Source organism: Myxine glutinosa, chromosome 14 (genome assembly GCF_964187855.1).
Source record: "Myxine glutinosa chromosome 14, kmMyxGlut1.1, whole genome shotgun sequence".
NCBI classification, from domain to species: domain Eukaryota; kingdom Metazoa; phylum Chordata; class Myxini; order Myxiniformes; family Myxinidae; genus Myxine; species Myxine glutinosa.
Window position 1 is genome coordinate 38,019,076 of NC_136274.1, and position 25,684 is coordinate 38,044,759.

The window sequence follows — 25,684 nt, forward strand, 5'->3', positions numbered from 1 at the left end:
AGCACTTGACATCATTTATAAGATGGAAAGCCCACCAACTCGCCGCTGGTGCGAGATTGACTGAGGAGCCTAAGTCAATGTAGCCCCATATGAAGGCTTTGTACAGTGTGATGAGGTTGGTGTGACTTAGCTCAATGGAGAAAACCAACTTGGTGATGTCGTCCTCCCATGAAAGGTTACAGCAGATCATGAGGCCTAGGATTTCCTGGGACTGCAACTCTTCCATTGGCTGTTCAGAGAAGGGAATTGGATAATTTGGTTGCTGATCCTTGTGTGAAGAGAGAGAGTGTGAGAGCATGTGACTTGCCAGCATTGAACATCACATTCCAAGAAACAGACCAGTGGCTTAACTTGTCCAGGTCTTATGAAAGAGATTCAGCCGCCGCGAGCCTTTCACAAATTTGACATATTGTTCTGCATAAGGTGGAGTCATCAACCAAATGGAAAAGTTTGTTTTCAAGAGAATTATATTTCATGTATACAGAAACCTTGAGGATGATAAACACTCTGTCCAAACGGCTCGATGGTGTATGCACCAGACTACTGATGGCATCATTCAACATTTCATGGAGAGCACACTGGACTAATGAACAGTTGTATGGAACGATTGGAGTCACTACTCCAGAAACATCTCAGGTTTAGTGGGCATTGCTGGAGAAGTGATCGAGAGATGGCCAACCTTCTCATGGTCACCGCTCAAGAAGATGTCCCGCTACAACCTACATCGATACGCTGGAATGCGACTCGAACATCAACAGGCGTGATGTCCCTAAAGCGATGGCGAGAAGAGATTGTCTGTAGTGTCTGATCGAGACCAACCCGATGATCATGTGTACTTTAAAACTGCAATTTTACAAGCGACAATTTTGACAAGCCTGTGATATTTGTTGGCCAACCCAACACTTGTTGTCCCCCGTCGCACCGCGGAGCGAAAGGGGGACTATGGTTTTCCCCTCCGTCCGTCCGTGCGTGCGTGTTTGCGTGCGGGCGTGCGTGCGTGCATGCATGCGTAAGCGAAGGACCGCATTCGAATTTGGTGTGTGGTGCAACCCACGTCAAAATCCAAGATGGCCGCCGCCATGTATGTCTGAACCTTGTGAGCTGAACATCTTGAAAAATAAGCGAAGTACCAACTTCTAATCTGGTGTGTGGGTGTATCTAGGCATAAGGAAGAACGCTATTGAAAATTGGGTCGCCACGTCAACATCCAATATGGCCGCCGCCATATATGTCTGAACCTTGTGAGATGAATATCTTGAAAAATAAGCGAAGTACCAACTTCTAATCTGGTGTGTGGGTGTATCTAGGCACAAGACCACCTTTAGAGGCCATTTTTCCCTGCAAAGCAGGGGTTGGCCTTTTTCGGGCACCGTGGTTGTTGTTGTTTTTGTTTTTGTTTTTGTTGGTCCCCTTTTTGAAGCAATGTTTTACGGCCGGATGCCCTTCCTGCCGCCAACCCTTTTTGTCGCCTTTTACGACAAGCAGGAAATTACCAGTGAACTGGTACTCAATTTGCCGACCTCGGAAGGATGACAGGCTGAGTCAACCCCCTTGGCGTTAATTCAGCGATCGACTGGGATTCGAACCCAGGATCCTAGGATATCCTAAGCTGGCACCCTAGCCGCTAGCCCAACACCAGGCTCTATCTAGGCACAAGGAAGAACGCTATTGAAAATTGGGTCGCCACATCAAAATCCAAGATGGCCACCACCATGTATGTCTGAACCTTGTGAGCGGAATATCTTGAAAAATAAGCGAAGTACCAACTTCTAATCTGGTGGGTGGGTGTATCTAGGCATAAGGAAGAACGCTATTGAAAATTGGGCCGCCACGTCAAAATCCAAGATGGCCGCCTTGCGTCTTCCACTTTGTGAACTCACATCACTTCACCGACGGGGGACCTAGGCGTAACGCTTGTTTTGATTAAAATATCCCTCTTGTTGACTCACCGCTTCATTTACGCGCTTCACAAAGATAGCAAGCAAGAAGACAGAGGCAATAGGTGGACCGAGGTAGCTGGTTATGGACTGGATGTAGTCAAAAAGCTGTCCACTTTGAGCTTTTTGGATGATTGGGATCCACGCCATGCTGACACCAATGAGTAGCAAGATAAAGACACTAAAAAAAAAACATTATCAGAGACAAGCACCATTCAATGTTTAAAAGAAAGAGATTTCATTGGTTCACAAATATTGAGGACAAGGTAAATCTCAGAGATTTTTCTTTGTAGCACATGGATTTCAACACAAACACTATATGCCATGCAGCACAACTAAATTCCAAGCATGCTTAGCAGTAATATTTTTATGGGGGGCTTTAATGGAGGCACATCAATGAAAGCAGAAGAGTAGGAAGATTAAAGGGGTCAACGAGGTAAACGCAGACAAAGAGCGCTCCCGCATACCGGTGGAGGCTGGAATGCTCCAAGTGCCCCCCCCCTCAAGCAGCCCATCCAGAAGCATCATCAAATGAACGGACCTATCTATTTTCATGGTCAGCCATTTCCGGCTCTTTTCCTTGCCGGCTTCACCATCAGCCTTGACCTCTTCTGGACTGATCATATAGCAAAGCTTGGAATCCAAATCCAGCCACAAACATGATACCCCCTCCATCTTTACAAGTTATTCCTTGTAAAGTGAGTATCTCAATCGAGCACAGCTCTCCTCTATAGGCCGCCACCGCCACATCACATACATTCCTCCTGGATTCTGTGGGATATAAAGGTTTCATTGACATGATTGACATGATTGACATCTTCTGTGTTGAGGCAGAAACACAAGGCCTGGTGCTCTCACATCGCACACAGGTTGGTGGCCTCCATACACCTATATCTTTTTAATTGCCTCTCCTTGGTCTTGATTACTCTGCACTTTCAGCCCTCCACTCTCATTCTTCCAATAACTTCCATCTGGTTGACTTGATTTGACATGACCAGTCTATTTAGTCCACCACAGGATGAAGGACTCCCTCAACATGGTCCATTCTGTTCTATTTAATGCAATTTGAGGCTACTCCATTTCACTAAATAATTATATTTCATCAAGATTTTACTGTGAGCCAATAATCTACTGCACCTCCATCCTCCTGTCAGTTCCCTCTCTCCTTTGCCAACATCCGAGGTCCTCATTTAACCTCAACCCGACCCATCATCTGCTGAAAACAACTAGGTGGATAATCTCCTGTTCCATACCGAGACTCAGATTGTTGAAACTATCTCCACCGCCCACCTCCAGTCCCCTGGGTATATCCTCTACCACAGTTTCCGCTCCAAGGCCGGCGTATGCACTTATGTCCGCTTCAAAATCTCTGATACTTGCCATCCCCATCGTGAGGATTCCAACCTTCATTTTCAAATTTTCTGGCTCAAAATCTCCCACATAAATGTCAATAAATTCATCTGCTGCCTTTATCATTCGCCACTCTAACAATCACATACAGCTCTTTTACACCTCACTACCTGTATCAAGCCTGGTGTTGGCTTCAGATCCTAGGGTCTTGAATTCAAGCTCCTGTCATGCTGTTGAATTAGTACCTGGCGGGTCAACTCAGCCCTTCCGAGGTTGGCAAAATGAGCTTGCCAGCTAGCTGCTAAGGGGGCAATGCATCAGTGACACAGCCGCGTCCCTAGAAAATGATGCAGCCAAGCAGCCACAGACTGCATACGAATAAATAATAACCTGTTTCGAGCAAATCAAAGAATCATCTCCATCTTCTGAAATTATCATTCTTGGGGAATTCAACATCCACAATTCCTCCTGGCTTTTCTACTCTACCCACACTGACCAAGCTGGGCCTGAAGCTGAAGCCTTTGGTATTCTCAATGACGTTAGCCAACTCATCTCCGAACCCACCCACATTTCTGACTACTCCTCGGATAGCTTCAAAACCGGATTTTTTTCTCACTTCCAAACCTCATCTTTACACAAACGTTTTTGTTTCTGCACCTGTTGGATCCTCAGATCACTGCCTCATTACCGGCCATCCCATCCAGTTGTATCAGTATTCTCAGTCGATCTCCCATATCCTTTGGAATTATGGCTCTGCCAAATGGGAGGACCTTTGTAAAATTTTTACAGACTCTCCCTGGTGAGACTCCCATTTATAGGCTGATCCTTCCATTGTAATAGACCAAATCACGGAAATCATCCTTCTGGGTATGTCTCTTCAGATACCACACTCACCTAAATTTGAAACCGCATAATCCCATAGTGGTTACACCATCATTGTGCTTCCTCTGTCTCCTCCAAAAAACACCTCTTTAAAGCCTGGAAAGCTTCAGATCATATAGTCAAATTACTTAGTTGGCTGCCCACAACAATTAATAGGGCATCACCTCTACAACCAAAGCCCCGCTTTTATCCAGCAGACCTCTGACAAGCTCTCCTCTCTCCCTAGCAGGAACAATCCCTTCTGGTCCTTAACTAAGTGCATCTCCACCAACTTCGCTGAGTCATATTTTCCTCCCCTTGACAACCCTGATGGCTCTGTCTGTCTCCAGCTCTACTAAATCCAAAGCCAATACCTTTGCCTCTCAATTTCCAGCAAATTCTATGCTCGATGACTGCAACAAAATACTGCTTTTCCTAAATCCAACTCCCATGACAGTCTGCCTGTCATCCGATTTTCCACTCACAAAGTTTGTCAGACAACTGCTCTCCCTTGTCACCATCAAAGCCAATGGTCCCAATGGCATTCCTGCTGTTGTCCTCAAACACTGCACTCACAAACTTGCTCATATTTTCCCCACACTTTTCAACCACTCTTACAGTACCGGTAGTTACCCAGCATCTTGGAAGCATGACTATGTGTTCTTTGTCCTTAAGAAGGGCGACACGTTTGATCCCCCCCAATTACCATGTAATCACCTTGACTGCCAATAGCTACAAAGTTATGGAATTTCTCATCAACAAATAACTTTTAACTCTCATCTAATCCTGTACTCTCCTCGATGATCACCAATATGGCTTCAATAACATCAAATCCACTAGTGACCTCGTGGCCTATGTTGGCATGGAATGGTCTTCAGATGTCGAGCACTTCAGAGAATGTCGAGTTGTTGTTGTTGGACATCAAAGCCTGTGATAGGTTCTGGTACAAATGGCTCCTACTGAAGCTCCCAATGTATTGTCGTGTGTCTCCCCTATAGTGAACACCGCTGGGTGACGGATGGCCGACAGAGCTTTAACTCTGAGGCATTTACCCAACTATGGCGGTAGTGACACGCGCTGGGGGTAGTGGTGGGCCGCAAGGTCCTTACCTGTACGGACGGCCGTGACAGGGGTTATCCGATTCCCACAGACAAATAAACATACAAAACGAGCAAAGCCGCAATACAACAATTAAAATGCAATAAATAATGGTTTAATAAAAATAATGTAGGCAACAAAAATGAGTGCATAGTAAACTAAAATTCCGATATTGAGGATCCTCCATTCAGACAAAAATATACACACAGGGAGAAATAAATGAAAGTAATAATGTGTGTGTAATGTTAGCTGGTACTCAGCTCTGGCGTCCTTGACCGTCCAGGGTCGTCAAAGATCTCGCGTCCCTGCGTGGGAAAACACGCATTGGCGTTCTCTACCAGCCGCCGACGCGAAGCAAACAGGCCCAAGCTCCTCCCTCGTCCTTCCTGCTCGGCTGCATCGAGCCCCGACGTTCCTTTCAGGCGCACACGGCACCAAGCACAGCCATCACAAAGCCAGCACCAAGGAGAGGAAAGGATGCGTCCACTTCCACCAGCCAGGAATAGTCAGAGGGAAATACGTCTGCTATTTCCTCCCCTTGACAACCCTGATGGCTCTGTCTGTCTCCAGCTCTACTAAATCCTGCGCTCGAAGCTCGGACGAGGAGAGAAAGAATAAAATGTGTCTTCCTACGACCAAACCAGGGACAGAGAGAGAGAACAGTGCGTCCGCCCGCAATCAAATGCAGCGCAAGAGAGAGAGAAAATGGCGGGACGTGTCCTTTTTGTCCCCGGCGCGAGAATGTTCTCTCTGACGTCACGCGCGCTCCAACCACCCAGCGCCACCCACTCACCCCATCGTTTCTTAACCAATCGTCCTTCGGGGCATGGCCTCACGGCCCTCTTCGCGCCCATCGAGATGATTCGCTGGGTGGTGTCGTAGTGGTAGAATGTCCGGATCCAGTCGGTGATCGCTTTATTTAATTTCAAGTCCTGATTGCATGGCTGGTGGTGTAGTGTGTCATAAGGAACAAAGGAGAAACTACAGAGGCGACTACATACAGGGAAAATTACCTTTATACCCTAATTAATTGGCATAGCTCCACCTCTCGCATGGAGACAAATATACACTTACGCAACATCCGGCCCTACTTAGTTACAGGAAGGTTTCGACACGTGGTACGGAGCACACTACGCTATACAATCTACCTGGACTAAGGTATTTCATGAGCTACCCCCACAAACGTAACAGTATGTTAGTCAGCCTCAGCTCATCTGGTTTTCCAGCTTCCTCCCTGAGCGAACTCTCTCTACCTACTTTAATGGTGCCCTCTCTGACCTCTGCCACATTCATTCTGGCGTCCTTCAAGGTACTGTCATTTCATCATCCCTCTTTCTTATTTTTATCAATGACCTCACAGCTATTAACAAAGCTGTCCATTACTTTGCTGATGACTCCACTTTCCATGCCTCCACCATTTATAAATCCCAGTGCACTTCTTCCCAGTCCCTTGCTGCTGTTTGCCTCTCACCTGTTGGCTCCATCGATCGTGATCTCAGTCTCAACCTTCAATGGTGCTCTGACAACCTTGTTTCCTTTAAGCGGTTCAAGACCCAAACCCTTCTTATATCCAGCAAGATCAATACAGCCACTCCTCCTCTTTTCAAGTCCCGAATCTCTAGCAGACCTCCTCTATTAATATGCTCAGCATCACCATCTTTAGCAATCTCTCCTCACAGCCGCACATCCTCAATATCACCAAATCTGCATCCAAGAAACTTGGCTGGCTGTTCAGAGCCTGCAAATACTTCAGCTCCCATCAGCTTCTCACTCCCTATAAATCCCATCAGACCATCTTCTTCTCCTCCTCTTCCCTTTATAAGGTGACGGTGATCGAAATACTCAATTGAAAGAACCGTAATGAAATACTGGTCCCGTGTCTGGGATGGCGGTCCTTCATCAGTCATCGCTATTCGAGATGACTCTGTTCATACCCTCCCTTCCCTCTGCACCATTCACAATGCCTCCTCCTGCTCCCCTACATTGTCTCTCTTTGGTTCGATTGTGTTCAGCAGTGCGTCCGACTTCCTTCAATTCACTAATCAATCGCCTATATCTCATTTAATTATTACATTTTCCCCATCTTCTTTCTTTCTTTTTCACTAAAGAGACCCCTCTTCACCGATGATCCAATTCCAGAAAGAGCTCTATTTAAGGAGTTTGCTGCACCCCCCTGCTACCAAGGTTTGACGATTGATTATAATTGTTCCTGAGCTATTTAGGAGTGGGAATCCACTTGTTGTCAATCCCAAAGCCTGCAAGGGAAAAATGTCAACAGCACTTTATTTTAGGTGGGTAGGGGTGGATAAGCGTAAATTTTCACACGCTTCAAAATGGGGGGTATGGGTGTTATAGAGTCTATCGTGCTTCTTGGTATACATTAATCATGACATATCATACAACACTGGAAAGAGGAATGAAATACCTATCCTATGGTATATCCTTGGAATAAATCAGACAATAATTGAGGTGAATATGACAATTTGTGTATCTTGTCCGTAAATATGCATAGCCGTTAAAAGCGAACATTTCGACTAAAGCATATCTTACAATCAATCAGGAACCACTATAAACCGCCAAAGGTCAACTACATCTATTACATTAGAAGCCTTCGGGTGCCATATGAATAAAACAGAATAAATACATTGAAAATATACCGATGAATGTACACTTTCAACCATTTTTACATTGCTACCCAGAAATCTGTGAATACGGTTCACGTCGATTGCCACTTGGGGGTGGGGTTGCTTTTCAGGCTGCCTTCTTAATATGAATTAATTGACCACTACGTGATATGTATCACATGAAAGCATACTGAATTACCTATCCAATGGTGTATTAATGATCACTTTCAGATAAATGTTCACCTCTACAAGGGACTTCACATCACAATTAGCATCAATACCTCATGCCGCGTCAGCGGACATTTGTGTTTGGGATTGCTTTTCAGACTTAACTTCAATTTGACTTCCTTGAACAATAAATCGTTGCATGTCAATAACATCATTGTCAATGTTGTGATGCAGCGCTTAAATATTTGCTTTTATTTTCTGTTTTTCAGGCTAAGTGTTGGTAACGATGGCAGAGGTGGTTTTTAATCTCGATTCAAGGGCTACAAAAGTACCACGCCTTGACATCGCCTGGGACCGATGTCTTTGCCACGTGAGACAATCGACTGGTATTCTGACACCATTCACAACGCACAGTTGGACAAAGCTGAGAGAATCGGGGGAATCACGCAAGGATGGTGTCTGACCAACTGAAAGATCATTGGGGTGAAGGTCCAACTGGTGGCTATCATCGACAATGCTACCAGGCATATACAAACAAAACTATGATTAGTAGACTTCTATCAAAGCCAACACCAGGGGCATCCGTGCAGCCACCAACAAGTGTACCACCAATCACTGGATTGAGGTTGCACCGTTCATCGCACACACCTACACTACCAGACACATGTATCATCTGTCAGCAAGTAGTCAAACGATCAGGATCGCGACAGGAGAAAGTATCCCAATGCTTAACAGACAGGGGCAGTGATCAACTTCTTGCTGCGGCGGAAGGCAAAGGAGATGAAAGAGTGGTACTTGATATTAGAGCAGACGACCTTATTGCTAAAGAAATCAAGTATCATAAGATATGCTACAGCTCGTATACACGTGAAAGACAGTAGATGTTAACCCTTCCCCAGAAGGTAAAGGCCACGACAGGGCGTTTAAGCTGCTCGCTAACCACGTATCACAAAGTATCGTTGATGAATTGGATGTCGTCAAAATGACAGATCTACGGGATATGTACATCACAATGCTTGACGAGTGCGGCATTGATGCTCCAGAGTACCGCACCGAAAAGTTAGAGCAAACTTGTCACACATTTTGGTGACAGAATCACCTTCTGGAAACCACAGAGAAGGACTGAAACTGAGTTTGTTTACTCCAAGTCTGTGTCCACCGGTCAGGCCGTGGAAGCTGGAGCTGCTGCTGCTGGTATAGAAGTAGCAACTATGCCTGTAGTTGGTCACAACGATGATGCAGTGAAGGAAGTCTACAGATGTGCTCAAGTTATTCGAACAGAGCTACTGGCAGTCCGCAACACGATGCCATGGCCTCCGAAGGCTGAAGACTTAGCAGAGCACAATGTGAATGTCCCCAATCTTCTCTACAATTTTCTGGGATGGGTACTTGATGGCGATTCAGAGGATGGCGTTGTATCCACAGAAAGATGCCAGCTTTCAGAGAAAAGCAACAGACATGTCCTGTCTATTTCCCAAGATCTCATGCACTGTATATCAGGCGGTCGTATTAAAACACCAAAACACATAGTGTTACCACTGACGGTGATACACTTGACACGAAGCACCCAGCTGGTAACATTCCTGAACCGGTTCGGACATGCACTGTCAAATAGCCAAATACAAGAAGTTGAAACAGCAATGGCAGAGATGCACATCGAGCAGGTTGTACAGGGCGCTATATACACTCCTCCGAATATACAGCCAAATAGTCCAGTGATGATGTGCTGGGACAACAACGACCTCAATGAGGAAACGCTCAGTGGTTCTAGAACCACACATTGCACCAATGGCATAGTCATTCAGAACTATGTCCAGCCCATTGCAACTGGACCTGCGGTCCATCAGAAACGAAAAAGGAAGAGAGCATTCACCCCTCAGCCTTGCAATATTCTGCAATACAATGCTGGAAGTCGACGTGGACCATGTACAATCTCTATCACAGAGCAGGATCTAATGTGTCTTGAAACACCAGATTGTATAGACGACGCGAACAAGAAGGACATGGCCTGGTGTCTTCTAAGGAGCTGGAAAGATGACAACACTCAGGACATTCCACAGAGGGTTCCAGGTTGGACAGGATTCAACGCCGTAGTCTGCACAACATCCCAAGTCCCAGCACGGTTGGCTACTGCCTGGTAATTGATGCCTCTCCGACAGAACTATCTACAGTTTACACACTCCTCAAGAGATCGGTGGATATGGAAAGGAAACTTGGCCAAGAAGAGCTCATACTAGTTATGGACCTCGCCGTGTATGCAAAAGCTCAGGAAATAGTCTGGAAGCAGCAGGAGGAATTCTCTCATGTCGTCCTCAGAATGGGAGGCTTTCATACGACCATGACTTTCCTGGCTGTACTTGGAAAGAGATTCGGAGATGCAGGTCTCTCAGATCTTCTCGTAGAAGCTGACGTTGTAGCTTCTGGCTCTATTCCAGGTGTGATGGAAGGCAGACATTACAACAGGGCCATGAGAGCGCACAAGATTGTGATGGAAGGAATGCAGCGCCTGCGATTGTTGTCCTTCAAGGAGTGGATGATATCAACTGTGAAAGAAGAGGATCTGATGACAAGGGAGGAATTTGATAGTGTTTGCTCACACCTCAGTGCAGATACTGTCACTGCACTGATAACCTCATCAAGGTGCAAGCGCCTCCTTGAGTTGTTTGGCGAATTCTGTGAAACTGACCATGGACCTTTGGCAACGTTATGGGATTCATACATCGACCTCGTGTGTGTGCTTCTACGCTTCACAAGAGCTACTAGAGAGGGAAACTGGGACTTGCATCTTGCTTCAATCCACCAGATGCTGCCTTGGATGTTTGCATATGACAGGCGAACTATGCACGTTACCTGTCTGCATACTGGTGCGAGATGGTCACACTGCCCGAGTCCCACCCAGAGAGTAACCGGTTGCTCCAAGGAGGATTCTTTTCTGTCCAGCGCAGTCGTGGCAGTGCATTTGCTCAAGTAGCCGTAGATCAAACCATCGAGCAAACGATGAACAGAGATTCCAAAACGAGTGGAGGGATAGTTGGTATCAGTCTCAACTGAGGTGCTGTGCAACGATGGATTCTAACTGTCCATGACAGAGCGATGATTCTGAATTAAGAAGGCAGCCTGAAAAGCAACCCCACCCCCAAGTGGCAATCGACGCGAACCGTATTCACAGATTTCTGGGTAGCAATGTAAAAACGGTTGAAAGTGTACATTCATCGATATATTTTCAATGTATTTATTCTGTTTTATTCATATGGCACCCTAAGGCTTCTAATGTAATAGATGTAGTTGACCTTTGGCGGTTTATAGTGGTTCCTGATTGATTGTAAGATACGCTTGAGTCGAAATGTTCGCTTTTAACGGCTACGCATATTTACGGACAAGATACACAAATTGTCATATTCACCTCAATTATTGTCTGATATATTCCAAGGATATACCATAGGATAGGTATTTCATTCCTCTTTCCAGTGGTGTATGATATGTCATGATTAATGTATACCAAGAAGCACTATAGACTCTATAACACCCATTTTGGATTGCGCATGCGCAAGATTGGAGGTCTCGTCTCTTCAAAGCTGTCCATGCGCGCTCGCTTTCGAAGTTAAGTAACTTTTCACAATTGTGTTTTTGTCGAAACTGTATCTTTCTCTCGGTGTATGTACCTATTGGGGTGTCTTTAATAGTATTCTTGGTGTTGGTTTTTCATACCTGTGTACAGAATCGTCGGTCTTTCATGTTGCGTATTCTGAGGCCTAAGTGTAGTACTAGGCTACCGTGTCCGACCTTGGCTTGAGGCTTTGTTTTTGTCTCAGCGGTTCTCCGATCGCGCTGCAATTACTTTCCGGTCTCTGTTTTTCACGGTCTTTTCACCCCATACTTCCTTGTTTTAAAATCTCAAAAAAAAAATAAAATAAAATAAAATATTTCCTTCTGTTCTTATTCGTTTATTCGTTCTTATTTGTTCGTTCGTTCTTCGACCACGTTGTTTGTGATCACGTGATCACGTTGTTAAAAAATGTCTAATCTGTCCCCTGAAGACCTGTATTCTGTCATATTCTATAACACCTTTTTCTTCTTCTTCTATAAAAGGATGCTTTCGACTTGCTCACCAAATGTATTCATTCCAAAAAAAAATTCCATCTCTTATAGTGCATCTTTCATTCATTCCCTAAACTCTCCAGCACTCCATCCTCCCTCCAGCGTCCTCAAACGTATTTTTGACTCGAATGTCTCAAGAAACTCATTTTGCAATAAATGTTCGTTTCCCATTAATCGTACACTTTTCAAAATCCAATCTCACCCCTCCCCTCCAAATCTTCCCCATCACCCATCTCTTTCAAATTTTCCCCCTTGCCGCTCCCCTCCAAATCTTCCCCATCACCCATCCCTTTCAAATCTTCCCCCTTGCCCCTCCCCTCCAAATCTTCCCCATCACCCCTTCCCTCCAAAACTTCCCCATCACCCCTCCCCTCCAAAACTTCCCCATCACCCCTCCCCTCTAAATCTACCCCCTTGCCCCTCCCCTCCAAATCATCCCCATCACCCATTCCTTTCAAATCTCCCCCCACACCCCTCCCCTCCGAGACTCTCCCTCGCTCCTCCCCTCCTAGACTCCCCTCTCACCCCTCCTCCTCAAAGCGTCCTCCCCGCTTCTTCCCCCTTCCAACTTTCACCTTCATCTCCCTCAACCTTCTGCCTCGCTCTTCCTCCTCGTCAAATAACACCTCACTGCGCCTCTCCCAATCACCATCAAACCTTTTGTCCGCCCCATTCTTCCCTTTCTCCAAGTTATTCTGTAATCTCTGACACACCTTCAACAGCTCTCCCTACCTCTTCCTCCTCTTCCACATCTTACCCTACCGCTCCCCCCCCCCTGTTCTGTATCCGATGCTCCCCCTTTCTCTTCCTTAACAGTATGGACCTCAAACATCCGGGGCCTTCGCTCAAACTTGTCTGATCTCTCCATACAGGTTGCTTCTGACAAACCAGATGTGATCTGCTGAACAGAAACTTTCCTCCTTCATGATGTCTCTGATTCCTTGGTATCTCTCCCAGGTTACTCCCTCCTCTGGTATGATAGACCTGAGCCTCGTCCTGGAGGTGGGGTTGCTATCTTTATAAAAAACTCTCTTCCTCACTCGCCCTGCACTGCCCTCTCTCCACCTCACCCCCAGGAATACCTTTGGCTACGGCTTCCCCTTCGCTCCCACCTTTTGTTCATATGTGTGTTGTACCGTCCACCAAACAGTGATGACTCCATCTACATCTCGCTGTCTGAGAATATGGACCAACTTCTATCTACCCATCCCAACTCTCTCTTCCTCATATGTGGTGATTTCAACTGTCACCATGCCAGTTGGCTGGGTGTGGGTACCGCTCTCACCAGCCATGGCTCTTCAGCAAAGGACTTCTGTGACTCACTGGGACTGACACAATCTGTCAATTTCCCGACCCGGATTTCAGTCAACGGAGCATCTTCTCTTCTGGACTTGGTTATGACTAACTTCCCTGAAAATGTCTGCTGCTCTTCTTCTGCTCCAATCGGCTCTTCTGATCAAGTGCTTGTTAAAGTGGACATCTCTCTGACCATTCCCAGAGAGCCTCCTCAGCGTCGACGAGTCTGGCATTTCACTCAGGCCAACTGGCACGGTCTTCAGGCAGCCATCAATCATCTGGACTGGTCTCCCATCTCTACCGCCTCTGACATCAACTCATCCTGGGAATTCTTCCAAAGTAAATTGCTCTCTCTCATGCACAGATTTATCCCATCTCGTCTTCAGTTGTCATACCCTTCCTCCCGTCCATGGTACACGGAATCTTGTGGTGAGGCTATTGCCCAGAAACAACTTGCTTTCGTCTCCTGGAAAGCAAATCCAACGGAAGGAAATCTCATTTCCTTTCACAAAGCCCGAAACAAGTGTGTGTCCACCCTCAGGAGAGCCAGGAAACAATATCTCTCCGTTCTCAGAACCGAATTCTCTTATCTGTCTCCCTCTTCCAAATCGTGGTGGCGTCTGGTCAAATCTGTTTCTGGTGTTTGTTCCCCCTCCATCCCCTCCCTCACCTCAAATGGCCACACGGCTGACTCCGCACGTGAAAAAGCTGAATGCCTCAACTCTGTGTTTACCTCTAAATCTTGTGTCCCAAACCCATCCCTCTCTGTACCCACTGTACCTAGTCGTACCCAGCTGCTCCTGGACTCTGTGTCCTTTCCTCCTGACAAGGTGGAAAAGTTTCTGTCAACCCTCGACTCGGATTCTGCAACTGGACCTGATGGCATCAGCCCACGGGTCCTAAAATCCTGTTCTTCCGCTCTTTCACTCCCTCTCTCTGTTCTCTTCACCCTCTCTTTTGCTCAAGGTCATCTTCCATCTGCTTGGAAATCTGCCAACATCACCGCTCTGGACAAAAAAGGTGCAAAAACAGATCCCAGCAACTACAGACCAATCAGCCTTCTCCCAATTATCAGCAAAGTCATGGAATCCATCATTGCTTCAGATATGAAATCTTTCCTCTTCTCCAATGGCTTGATCTCTGATCATCAATTTGGTTTCAGACCTGGACACTCTACTCTGGACATGCTGCTTCTGCTTTCTCAACAATGGATGGAGGTCCTCAATGCCAAACAGGAAATTAGAGCAGTCTCCCTTGACATATCACGTGCCTCCGATACGGTCTGGCACCCCGCTCTGCTCACCAAACTCTCCTCTTTTGGTATCCATGGAAATCTCCATGCATGGCTGGCGGACTTCCTCTCTAGTCGTAGTCAACGTGTGGCCCTGAATGGGTTTCTCTCATCTCCTCTTCCTGTTCAGGCTGGAGTTCCACAAGGCAGTGTTCTGGGCCCTGTGCTTTTTCTGGTCTTCATCAATGATCTCTCTGACTCTCTTGAAAATCCTCTGTATCTCTTTGCTGATGACTCCACTCTCTGTCGCTCCATTCTTCATCCCTCAGATCGGCAGTCTGCAGCCTTCTCACTCTCTGCAGACCTGGACAAAATCACAGACTGGGCAAACAAGTGGAACATGTCTTTCAATTCTGACAAATCTCACACTCTTACGATGTCCCTCCGAAAAGACTGACTGGACAACCCTCCCATCCACTTTCTGAATAATCCTCTCCAAGAAGTTCTGTCACTCAAGCTTTTGGGTCTCACTATCTGCCATGATCTTTCCTGGGAAAACCACATTTCAAATCTGGCCTCCAAAGCCAGTCGCCGACTGGGCATCCTCCGTCGTGCGAAGTCCTTCCTTGGCACACCTGAGCTCCTCACCACATACAAGGCTTTCATCTGCAGCTCAATGGAATACTGCTCTCCCCTCTGGGCTGGTGCTCCTGCCTCACACCTAGCTCGCCTTCACGCTGTTGCAACCAAAGCATTCAGAATCATTGGAATCTCCCGCGATGAAGCTAACTCCAAGGGCCTCTCACTCACTCACCGCAGGCAGGTTGGTGGTCCTTCCATCTTCTACCGACTCCTCTCTGGGCTTGCCCCCCCCCCCCAGCTCTCTCTGGGCTCTGTCCCACAAATATTCCTACAGGTCGCACAAGATCTGCCTGCAACCCTCTTATGGTCAAACTGCCAAAATCAGGACTCTCTGCTCACCTTCACTCCTTCATTCCTCTTTTCTCCCGCCTCTGGAACAAACTCCCTCACTCTCTTCAATCCCACTCCACCCTCCAGGTCTTTAAAACAGCTGTTCACCACCATCTCTTATCCTCCCCCATCCAAAACCTTGATCTTTTCTACCCCCGCTAATTTCACCCCAATTCCACTTTTTTGAAATACCAACTTCTGTCCTGGAAGTCATTGGTGTCCTTGTGTTTTATACTTCTCCCTCCCCCCCCCCACCCCCTTCCCATGCCTCCTCCCCCCAAGCCCTCTCCCTTCCACACATCTCCCTGCTCTCAAATGTTGTGTTTGTGTGCTTCCCCTTCTCTCCCCATCTTGTTTTCCACTCCCTCTTTTTATATATTTTGTTTGTCTGGTTGATTTGTTTGTGAAGTAAATGTTAGCTCTTTCACGAGCCTCGATTCGGTATACAAAAAATAATAATAATAAAAAATAAATACCCCCCATTTTGAAGCATGTGTAAATTTACGCTTATCCACCCCTACCCACCTAACATAAAGTGCTGTTGACATTTTTTCCCTTACAGGCTTTGAGATTGACAAGTGGATTCCCACTCCTAAATAGCTCAGGAACAATATAATCAATCGTCAAACCTTGGTAGCAGGGGGGTGCAACAAAAGTGAACATATCTGGAAGAGGCCCGGGAGCTATCTTGGACTTTTTAGGCTCAACACTTACCCTAATGGCGTTAATAATTAAGAAAACCTACCAATCCAGGTGCCTTCGCTAGGTTGCCCATTCGTAATTATTGTTGTCCACCAATCTCTTTCCTTGCTATGTGCCCAGCCCAATTATATTTCCCTTTTTTATTCTGATAAGAACTCACATAATACAACTTTACTTCTCACCTCTACTCTCGCTACTCTTTTCCTGTTCAATTATTATCCCCATGCTTTTTACGGCATAGCCCACACGGCAAAGCCGTAGAGCAGTGTTTGTTTGTCCCTATGTATGTAATGTATGTCTCCTCAAATGTATATCAATCAGAGCTGAAGATCTGGTCACATGACAGGGTGATGTGATTACGTCTGATGTCATTACGTCAGTACGGCAGCTGACTCTCCACACACCGTCATTTTGATTTATATGCCGTTCATGCCAAACATATTGTCGAACCTGTCATATATATCACAATCGCCATGCTCTACCTTTACGTTTTTCATTCAGTCTGAAACACAAACAAACCAAATATTAAAATGACCATCAAATATCGAAAGCATCGGCGTTAAGGCTCTTCCAACAAAACGGTACGTATAGGCTTCGGGCCGTGCCTCACCTTCGGGCCGCTTCGGACAAATTAAGCCCAGCTTTCTTAATACAGTAATGTATCGTTTTCGTAATAATAATCTTACTATACGGTAATTCACCAAATGTCCGTCCGTCCGTCTGTCTGTCTGTCTGTCTGTTTGAAGGTACCGTAAAAACTGCTGAACCGATCGCAAAGATATTTTGGGTGGATAATCCTGGGATCTCCAGGAGTAAAATAGGCTATTTAGTTTTCCCAATTTCAGCTTTAGTCTCCAGCATTCTCAGGTTTGGACTCCCGCATAATATTCGCGTTCGCATGACGTTCATTGTTCTCATTGTGACGATATTGTTTTCCTGGGTGCCGCACAAATGGCTGCACCGATCACTGCACAGCTGCACCTGCCACGATCAGGACATGGGTTGAATTCCTGTTTGAGAGAATTCTAACCCATTTCAACTGAAGGAAACACGTATCGGGAGTACATACGACATAGCGATTGTGAACACGATTATCGATCACGATTCACGACCACGATCATCACGATCATAGTGTATCGATCACTGTGGGACATTTGGTGAATTCTAGTAAGATACTGTTTAGATTTTGATGATTTGTGTGTGATATGATTTAACGGATGTTTATATGAATCGTTTAAAATAAAAAAAAGCCTTCAATTTCTGATATTTTACCTTTTCATTTGGGCTTCCCAATTGAAGCCCCGCCCGTAGGGCGGGTACCGTTGCTAACATTCGCGTTTGCATAACGTTCATTGTGACGATGTTCTCATTGTGACGATGTTGTTTTTCCGGGTGCCGCACAAATGGCTGCACCGATCGAACTAGGTGACCTCGGACAAAGACCTTTTATAAGGACATGGGTTGTTAGAGGACACGGGAGTACATACAATATCGGGAGTACTAACTGCACGCGTCTTCAGTATCAAGCTTAAATCTGTCATGGCGGATCTGAAGAGCGGAATGCTTGGAGAAGTGGTGGGCTACTTCGGCATGAAGGAGGATCAGAAATGTGGACACCCACACTGCCACATCCTGCTGATACTTGCTCCCGCATGACGTTATTTTCCCGGGTGCCGCACAAACGGCTGCACCGATCGCGATTTAACGGATGTTTATATGAATCGTTTAAAATAGAAAAAGCCTTCAATTTCTGATATTTAGCCTTTTCATTTGGGCCTCCCAATTGAAGCCCCGCCCATAGGGTGAGTACCGTTGCTAGTAATAATAATATAGTAAATATCACCATAACACATTAATCCCAATGTCGTGAATACAACGTTAATGGATTGAAGCGGTGTATGGTTCATGCATCAATGATAAGCGGTGTATGGTACGAACAACCGCGGAAGTAAGGAATTCGCCTCGGTTTTTTGATAGTGATATCATTTTCGAAATAATGATAACGTAACTAATATTATAGTAAATCTAATCGTAACACCAAGCAGGAAGGGTCATTCCTCTTTGGGGTATATATATATTACAGTCGATCTATGGTTGGGTCTCAAGAACATTGGGTGTGTGTTCATTTACCAAGTATCTTGTGAAGAGATCGCCAAGTGGTTTGAGCATTCGAGCAAGCACTCCATTCAAAACAGTTAAGGAACAGCTGGCTTGGCAAGCGCTAGCTAGCTGCTTGGTAAATGAGCACAACCCAGGCTTCCTCCCTTTTAATTTCGTGTTAAACAGCAGGAAAAGTGAGTTTCATTGGTGGTTTTCAAAACAAAACCTTAATTGGTGGGTTTCAAAAGGCCGCTACGAAAAATGCTACTTTAGTGACAGGGTCATGTTATTTACCCAACCCTTGTGGGGTATATAGATTACAGTAGATCTTTGCTCAATTCTATAAGTAAAACTTACCTCACGGATGTCTGGATTCTTAAAAATTCTTTTTTAAATGTTATAAACAGCATTAGCGACTGTTTAAAAAGCTAATCATGTGTTTGTGGTTTATAATATTTTACTAGCCCGGCTACGCCGTTGTTAGACTTTCGGTCTTGTTTTTTTTAATGGGGGGATATTGTAATCGGCTCCGTCCATCCGTTTGTCCATCACGCTATCTCCTCCTAAATGGTTTGGCAGAATTTCACCAAACTTTGTAGTTATGATCACCACATGGAAAAAAGATGCAAGAGCAGTATCATTTTTGGCCCTGCCCATTGAGGCAGGGCCAAAAGGTTAAATACCAAAAAATGCAATTACGAGCACATTTTAAAACCTTTTAAAATGAAACTTTGTATATGAAGTCAACATTAGGGGACGCATGAAATGTGTAACGATTTTTTGGATTTGACGCCTCTTTCATACCCCAGGGGTGGGGACATCAGGACACAGGGTCACATAAACCCTTGTTTACCCGTTGATTCTCTGTCGTCTCCTTTTTTAAATCCTCGACAAAGGGTTCATAATACTGTCATGTGAATACCCTCCGGGTAATACCAGGGCTCGCGAATGACCAAACGGCTTTAATTGAGGCGATGACCAAATACGGATTTTGCTATCACAGCACGGGAGCAAGAATGATGAAGAAGAAGAAGCGGAAGCGCTTATCTTGAGAGGGAACGAACAAAAACGGGAATCCGGGGTAAAATGTACAAAAGGAAACACGTTAATTTCAGAACCCGAGAACAAGGAACGCGACGGTAAATAAATAATGATCCTAAATTGGGATCCCACACACCGACTTCCAAATACGAGACAGGGGAATGAATTGCAAAAATAACTGTCCGTCGTGTACGTTTGAAATGTGGTGCGTCTTAACTGTCTGCAGTCTTGTCCACCGTCCAACGCGGCTCCAAGCTTCGGCGCGAGGAAAACCCTCCGCCCGCTTCGCCCACGCGCTCCACCAGGCCCGAGCCAACGCCCCACTCCAGGCTCCTCGTCGACCGCCCACGAGGTCCGTTCGCTCCACGGCACGCCTCGCTCCAGCACCAAAAGCAACTGGGCTAGCGATCTCCCCACGAAGCCGATCTCCAACACGAGGCCGATCTCCAACACGAGGCACCACAAGAGCCAGGAACGGAGAGTGAAGAGCGAAAGACCGGCACAACTCAATCCCCCAGAGCGAAGCTTTTTCACGACTCAATCCCCCAGAGCGAAGCTTTTTCACGACTCAATCCCCCAGAGCGAAGCTTCCAAAATCCCGCCAGCGAGTCCTTTTGAAACCTGGCATGTGACGTCAGTTCTGGCGCGTTACCAACCAGAGCCTCATAGCTTCCCCCCGTTTGCCGAACCTCCTCGCGCCTTCCGCGCTGATTCGCTCCAGGTTCGCGCCTTCCGCGCCAACCAATCACAGTCCTCCTGGGCGTGGTTACAGCTCGTCTCACGCGATGTTGCTAGGCCAGCTGGTGGTGCGGCTGGCGGCGGCCATCCGGCGATGCCCCGATCTGGCTTCCTGCCGATCTTCTTCCAAGGTCATTGTAAGGGAAGGGGACTTATTTAATGTTCGCTGAGGGCCTATCTAAGTGTTTATATGAGTGCGTTGCCATAAGGGACAAAGGAAGGATTACCAGGTCTGACACACAGGGTCTCATCTTAATCCCTACAACTATTTAACACATGAACATCCTTGTATGTTCACAGGTATACACTTACCCCGACAAACCGCCTAAAAAACACAGAACTTATGACAAGGTCGATTCCCTATCGCGACAGTCGAAGCATGTTACCCATTCAGATCTATCTGTCTCTAGATATTGCTCTACCCAAATTTATAACAATACATTTACAAATAGTTTGAAATAAAAAAACATGCAAATGTAGGAATGAATAGTAATCAGTACCGTCCCACAATCATAAATTCTCTCTCTGAGGCCTTCAGTCGAATCCTTGCGTAGATATCCATAGTGAATAGGGTGCTGGCACTGTTAAATATCGACGTCAAGGAGCTCATGAGAGATGACAACATTACAGCCATCATTAGGCCACGCAGTCCTGTGGGTCACACATTGCAGTCCCGAGTTTTACGAGAAACAAATGAAAATTTGCTCAATCCTGGCAATCTCAAAAAGAAGCCACACAAACAGGTTGGGATTATACATTTTAAAAGGAAAAAAGGCACATCCAATCAAAAGGTAACTAGATCTTCTTTGAAAATCTTGTAATAAACAAGCAAGAGTAGATCCGGTCTCAGGTGACGTTTCATCCGCTTCCCAGTGAGCTTCCTCAGGCCTATAGACCCACGTGGCTGCTTTTTTTTCCCCCAAGGCGACAATTCGTGTGTCAAGTTCCAGTGTGAGAGGTCATTTGAGGAGTGCTTTTATTCTGCTGAGCCTTCGGCAACAAACGGCAATCGCATAATCGATGGTCTGCTCTGCAGTTTTTATTATTTATCTGCGATCTGGTATTGTATGTTTGGGGGGAGTAAATGAGCGTGTTCATTCTTGATTTTGTGTTTCTGGCTGGGTTCACGTTCACTTTTGACATGATGACTTGTGGATTGCATGATTGTTGGAGTTTCCGTTGGGTGTTATGCATGTGTGGGGATGGTGTTGGGTATCGAGCATTGGTGGGTTTTGCTCACATTGTCCAGGTGTTTGTACCATCCAGTTTTTGTCATTCGTATCAGAGGTGTGTATTGTGTGGGTATGCCTACCGTCTCCCCAATTTACATTACCCTCTCGGCTCTTCACATGCCATGCTTCCAGTATCAATCTGTGTCGTTTGTTGGACGTTGAGTCTCGGACACGGGTCCCGTTGAAGTCAAATTTGTGACCAGATTGCAGGAAATGACGTGCTATGGCTGACTGTGCCACCTTTCTCACCCTCATTGCTCTATCATGGTCATCTGGCATTGTTTCAAATTTCTTCCAGTTTCACCAATGTAGAATTGGTCACAGTCTCTCCATGGTGAATGGTAAACTAACACTGATTTAGTTGATATTGTATCCTTTAGCTTTGAAATTACATTGCAGATGGTACGTAGAGGCTTGTACTTGTAGGCTACACCAATCCGTGTGTTGCGTACTATCCTGCCAATCCTTTTGGAAAGCCCTAGACAGTACGGTAGTACACAGTGCCCAAGCGTGTCTGGCTCCTTCCATTCTGCCAATTTTGGTTATTTAATGGTAGGGGAGTATTCCCTTGCTATGCTTATTATTGAGCAGGACTCCTCTAACCAATGTAATTAGTCTGTGCGACACTGCACTTGCGTGTGATTGGGTTTCAGGAGTTAAAAATTCAGTAACCTGTTGGTGTCGGTTGGTTTCCTTATGTTGATGTAGGGTATAAAGGTTCTTCTTATTCATTTTTTGATGGATGGATGAAAATAGCCAGGTGTTGAAGCGGATTCACCGCTTAGACGCACACACTCAGGAATACTTTGCTCCGCTTCCAGTTTTGCCGGTGAGGTCGTGTGTTTTTCCCAGCTCTCCACGCTACCAAAGCTAAGAATTTTACCATTTGTATTTTTGTCAAAACTGTATTTTAATTTTACGGTGTGAGTGCCTAGTGTGTGTTCCGAGTTAGATCTCGGTGTAAATCGTGCATACCTGTGTTTAGTCGTCTGTTGGTTCCTGCCACATTTTCAGGCCTGGTTTTCTCGGCCTCGAGGCTTTGTTGTTTCCTCTCGGCGGTCGTTTGTGGGCCATTTTTCCAGTTTTTTTTTCACCCCATACTTCCCCGAACATCTTCCTCTCCCACCCCCCACACCCCTTCCCACGCCTCCTCCCCCCAAGCCCTCTACCTCCCACTGATCTCCCGATGTCCCTGCTCTCAAATGTTGTACTTGTGTGCTTCACCCTCTCTCCCCATCTTGTCTCCCGCTCCCCTTATTTCGTCTTATAATAATAATAATAATACATTTATTTTGTATAGCGCTTTTCAAGAAACCCAAAGATGCTTTGACATAGTACGTAAAACAAAGACAAAAAAGACAAAAATACGTAATTAAATAACCAAACAGAAAGGAAGGAGAAGGAGAAGAGATGGTCGGGGGTTGAATGCGGTGTTGAACAGGTGGGTCTTGAGTGATGATTTGAATGTGGTGAGTGAGGAGGAGTCTCTGATGGTTTGAGGGAGTGGGTTCCAGAGTGTGGGAGCGGCGATGGAGAAGGCCCTGTCCCCCCAGGATCTGAGTTTGGTCCGGATGGGGGGGGGGGGGGGGGGGGGCGTTGGCAGCAGCAGAGCAGAGGGTGCGGGTGGGAGTGTGTCTGGGGAGGAGCTCAGTCAGGTAGGATGGGGCCAGGTTATGGAGGGCTTTGTAGGTCAGGAGGAGGATTTTGTACTGGATTCTCTGGGAGATGGGGAGCCAGTGGAGCTTGTGAAGGACGGGGGTGATGTGGTCCCGGGCCCGGGAGTGGGTGAGTAGACGGGCAGCGGAGTTCTGAATGTATTGAAGTTTATTGATGATATTTGAGGGTGAACCATAGAGGAGGCTGTTGCAGTAGTCCAGACGGGAAGTGATGAAGGCGTGGATGAGGGTTTCTGCAGCTGTGGAAGAGAGGGATGGACGGAGACGGGCAATGTTTTTCAGATGAAAGAAGGCTGTCTTGGTGATCTGTTTAGTGTGTTTGTCGAAGGAGAGGGTTTGGTCAAAGATGATGCCAAGATTCCGGATGTGAGGGGAGGTGGATACCGGGATACCGTCGATGTTGAGGGTGAAGTTGTGGGTGGATTTGGTGAGCGTTTTTGGTCCAATAATGATTATTTCGGATTTATCACAGTTTAGTTTGAGGAAGTTGATTTGAAGCCAGGATTTTATTTCAGTGATGCAGTTTGTCAGGATAGAGTGGGTGACGGTGGAAATTGACTTGGTGGAAATGAAAAGCTGGATGTCATCGGCAAAGCAGTGGAATTGGAGACCATGACGACGGATTAAGTGACCAAGGGGGAACAGGTACAGGATGAAGAGGAGGGGACCGAGAACTGAACCTTGGGGGACACCTTGGGGGAGGGGAGCGGTGGGGGATTTGCAGTTATTGATGGAGATGAACTGGTGCCTGTCGGAGAGGTATGATTTGATCCAAGAAAGGGCAGTGCCGGTAATGTTAAAGGTGGTTTCAAGTCGGGTAAGGAGGATGATGTGATTGATGGTGTCAAAGGCGGCGCTGAGGTCGAGAAGGATGAGAATATTGAGGTTACCGGCGTCGGAGGAGAGGAGAAGGTCGTTGGTGATTTTGAGGAGTGCAGTTTCCGTACTGTGGTTGAGGCGGAATCCAGATTGGAATATTTCATACAGGTTATTGGCAGAGAGTTGATGTTTGAGTTGAGTGGCTACAGCGCATTCCAAAACTTTTGACAGAAAGGGTAGGTTGGAGATGGGTCTGAAGTTATTTGGGGTGTCAGGGTTGAGTCCAGGTTTTTTCAGAATGGGGGTGACAGCAGCGATTTTGAGGGATGGTGGGACGATGCCAGTAGACAGGGAGGAGTTTATCGTTGCAGTGATAAGTGGAGAGAGAGCAGGAAGGCAAGCCTTAAAGCTGGAGGGGATGGGGTCCAGAGTGCAGGTGGCAGTTTTCATTCCTATGAGGAATTCAGAGAGGTCAGTAGGGGAGACTGGGGAAAACTGAGATAGGGGTTGGCAGGATAAGGGGGGCAGATGGTTTGAGGGGGAGATGGATCTTATATGATCATAAGATGGATCTTATGTGTCCGTTTTTTTGTTTTGTTTTTTTTTGCCATTAATGTTAGCTCTTACACGAGCCTCGATCTTGCATACAAAAAAACAACAACTTTGAGATCGTTCCACCCTCTGAAACCCACATATTATGGAGATAACAACACACACACACACACACACACACACACACACACACACACACACACACACACACACACACACCTTTACCAGAAAATGAGAAATACCAGTAAAAAGTGATCATTTCCTCAATATAAATCACCAGTGAGCTTCCTAATGTCCTTCATATTATTGTTCGACACTGGAACACCTTCAGTTAACTTTCAAATTTAATAGAGAAAAAAGATTATCATAACAGCGGAAAACTTTTGCAATTGAAGAACCTTATTCGTAAATTTTGAAAAATAAGAATACCCAGATGATTTACTTTCTTGTGGAAATTTCAGCCAAAGTTGCTCAATAGAAGACCACACTCACCATTGGGTAGAAGATTCAGAACCAAAGTAGGATAAGCAATGTTTGTACATCCGACTTCTGTTCCACAATACTCCAGGCACTTTTCTGGTTCAATGCAAGCAATTTTATCTGAAAGAAAGGGAATTATCGAAATTTAGCCATGGTGAAGATGATAAACCTATCGGATAGCAACTATGACACTGTGAATAAACTGGTGTGTGTGTGTGTGTGTGTGAGTGTGTGTGCGTGTCTGTGTGTGTATTCGGCACTCAAATTGCACACGCGAATGAGCAAATAAAAAGACGCTTTTTGACTTTTGCGAAAATGTTTAAGATTTTGATTCAGACCCTAGACACTCCACTATAGAAACCCGAACACGTAGGATTTCTCTTGTAGTTGTTGAAATATTATTCCAGTATTCATTGCAATTGCCTCTTTGGCATGATGGATGTGCAGGACACCTGAGTGCAAGTTTTCATGTAATATAATTGCCTCGTGAAATAATCGTTCAGCATGTGCAACTCGTGCATCCTTCGGTTTTTAGAGATAACACGAGACATTCTGAGCAAATTATAACGTCTTTCCGAGACACCAGCATGTGCATCATCCAAATTGATTACATTGTTTAACAATCCATTGTTATTCCATTGATGGGAATAGAGCTTGTGATTGATGCTGTGAAGAGGAACAGGTTGAGATGGTTTGGTCATGTGTTGAG

The 25,684-nt window shown here is 45.9% G+C and overlaps 1 protein-coding gene across 2 annotated transcripts in view; it reads right to left on the reverse strand.

The window, feature by feature from the left end:
• The window catches only part of LOC144888847 (sodium/glucose cotransporter 1-like), a 46,277-nt gene that overhangs the window by 18,946 nt on the left and 1,647 nt on the right, over window positions 1-25,684 (reverse strand). For both annotated transcript variants that reach the window (XM_078768352.1, XM_078768353.1), the window contains exons 2-4: window positions 24,988-25,095; window positions 20,717-20,867; window positions 1,950-2,118 (exon numbers count right to left, since the gene is read on the reverse strand). In XM_078768352.1, coding sequence (XP_078624478.1) covers window positions 1,950-2,118; window positions 20,717-20,867; window positions 24,988-25,095 — 428 coding nt within the window. The remainder of the gene's footprint in view (window positions 1-1,949; window positions 2,119-20,716; window positions 20,868-24,987; window positions 25,096-25,684) is intronic.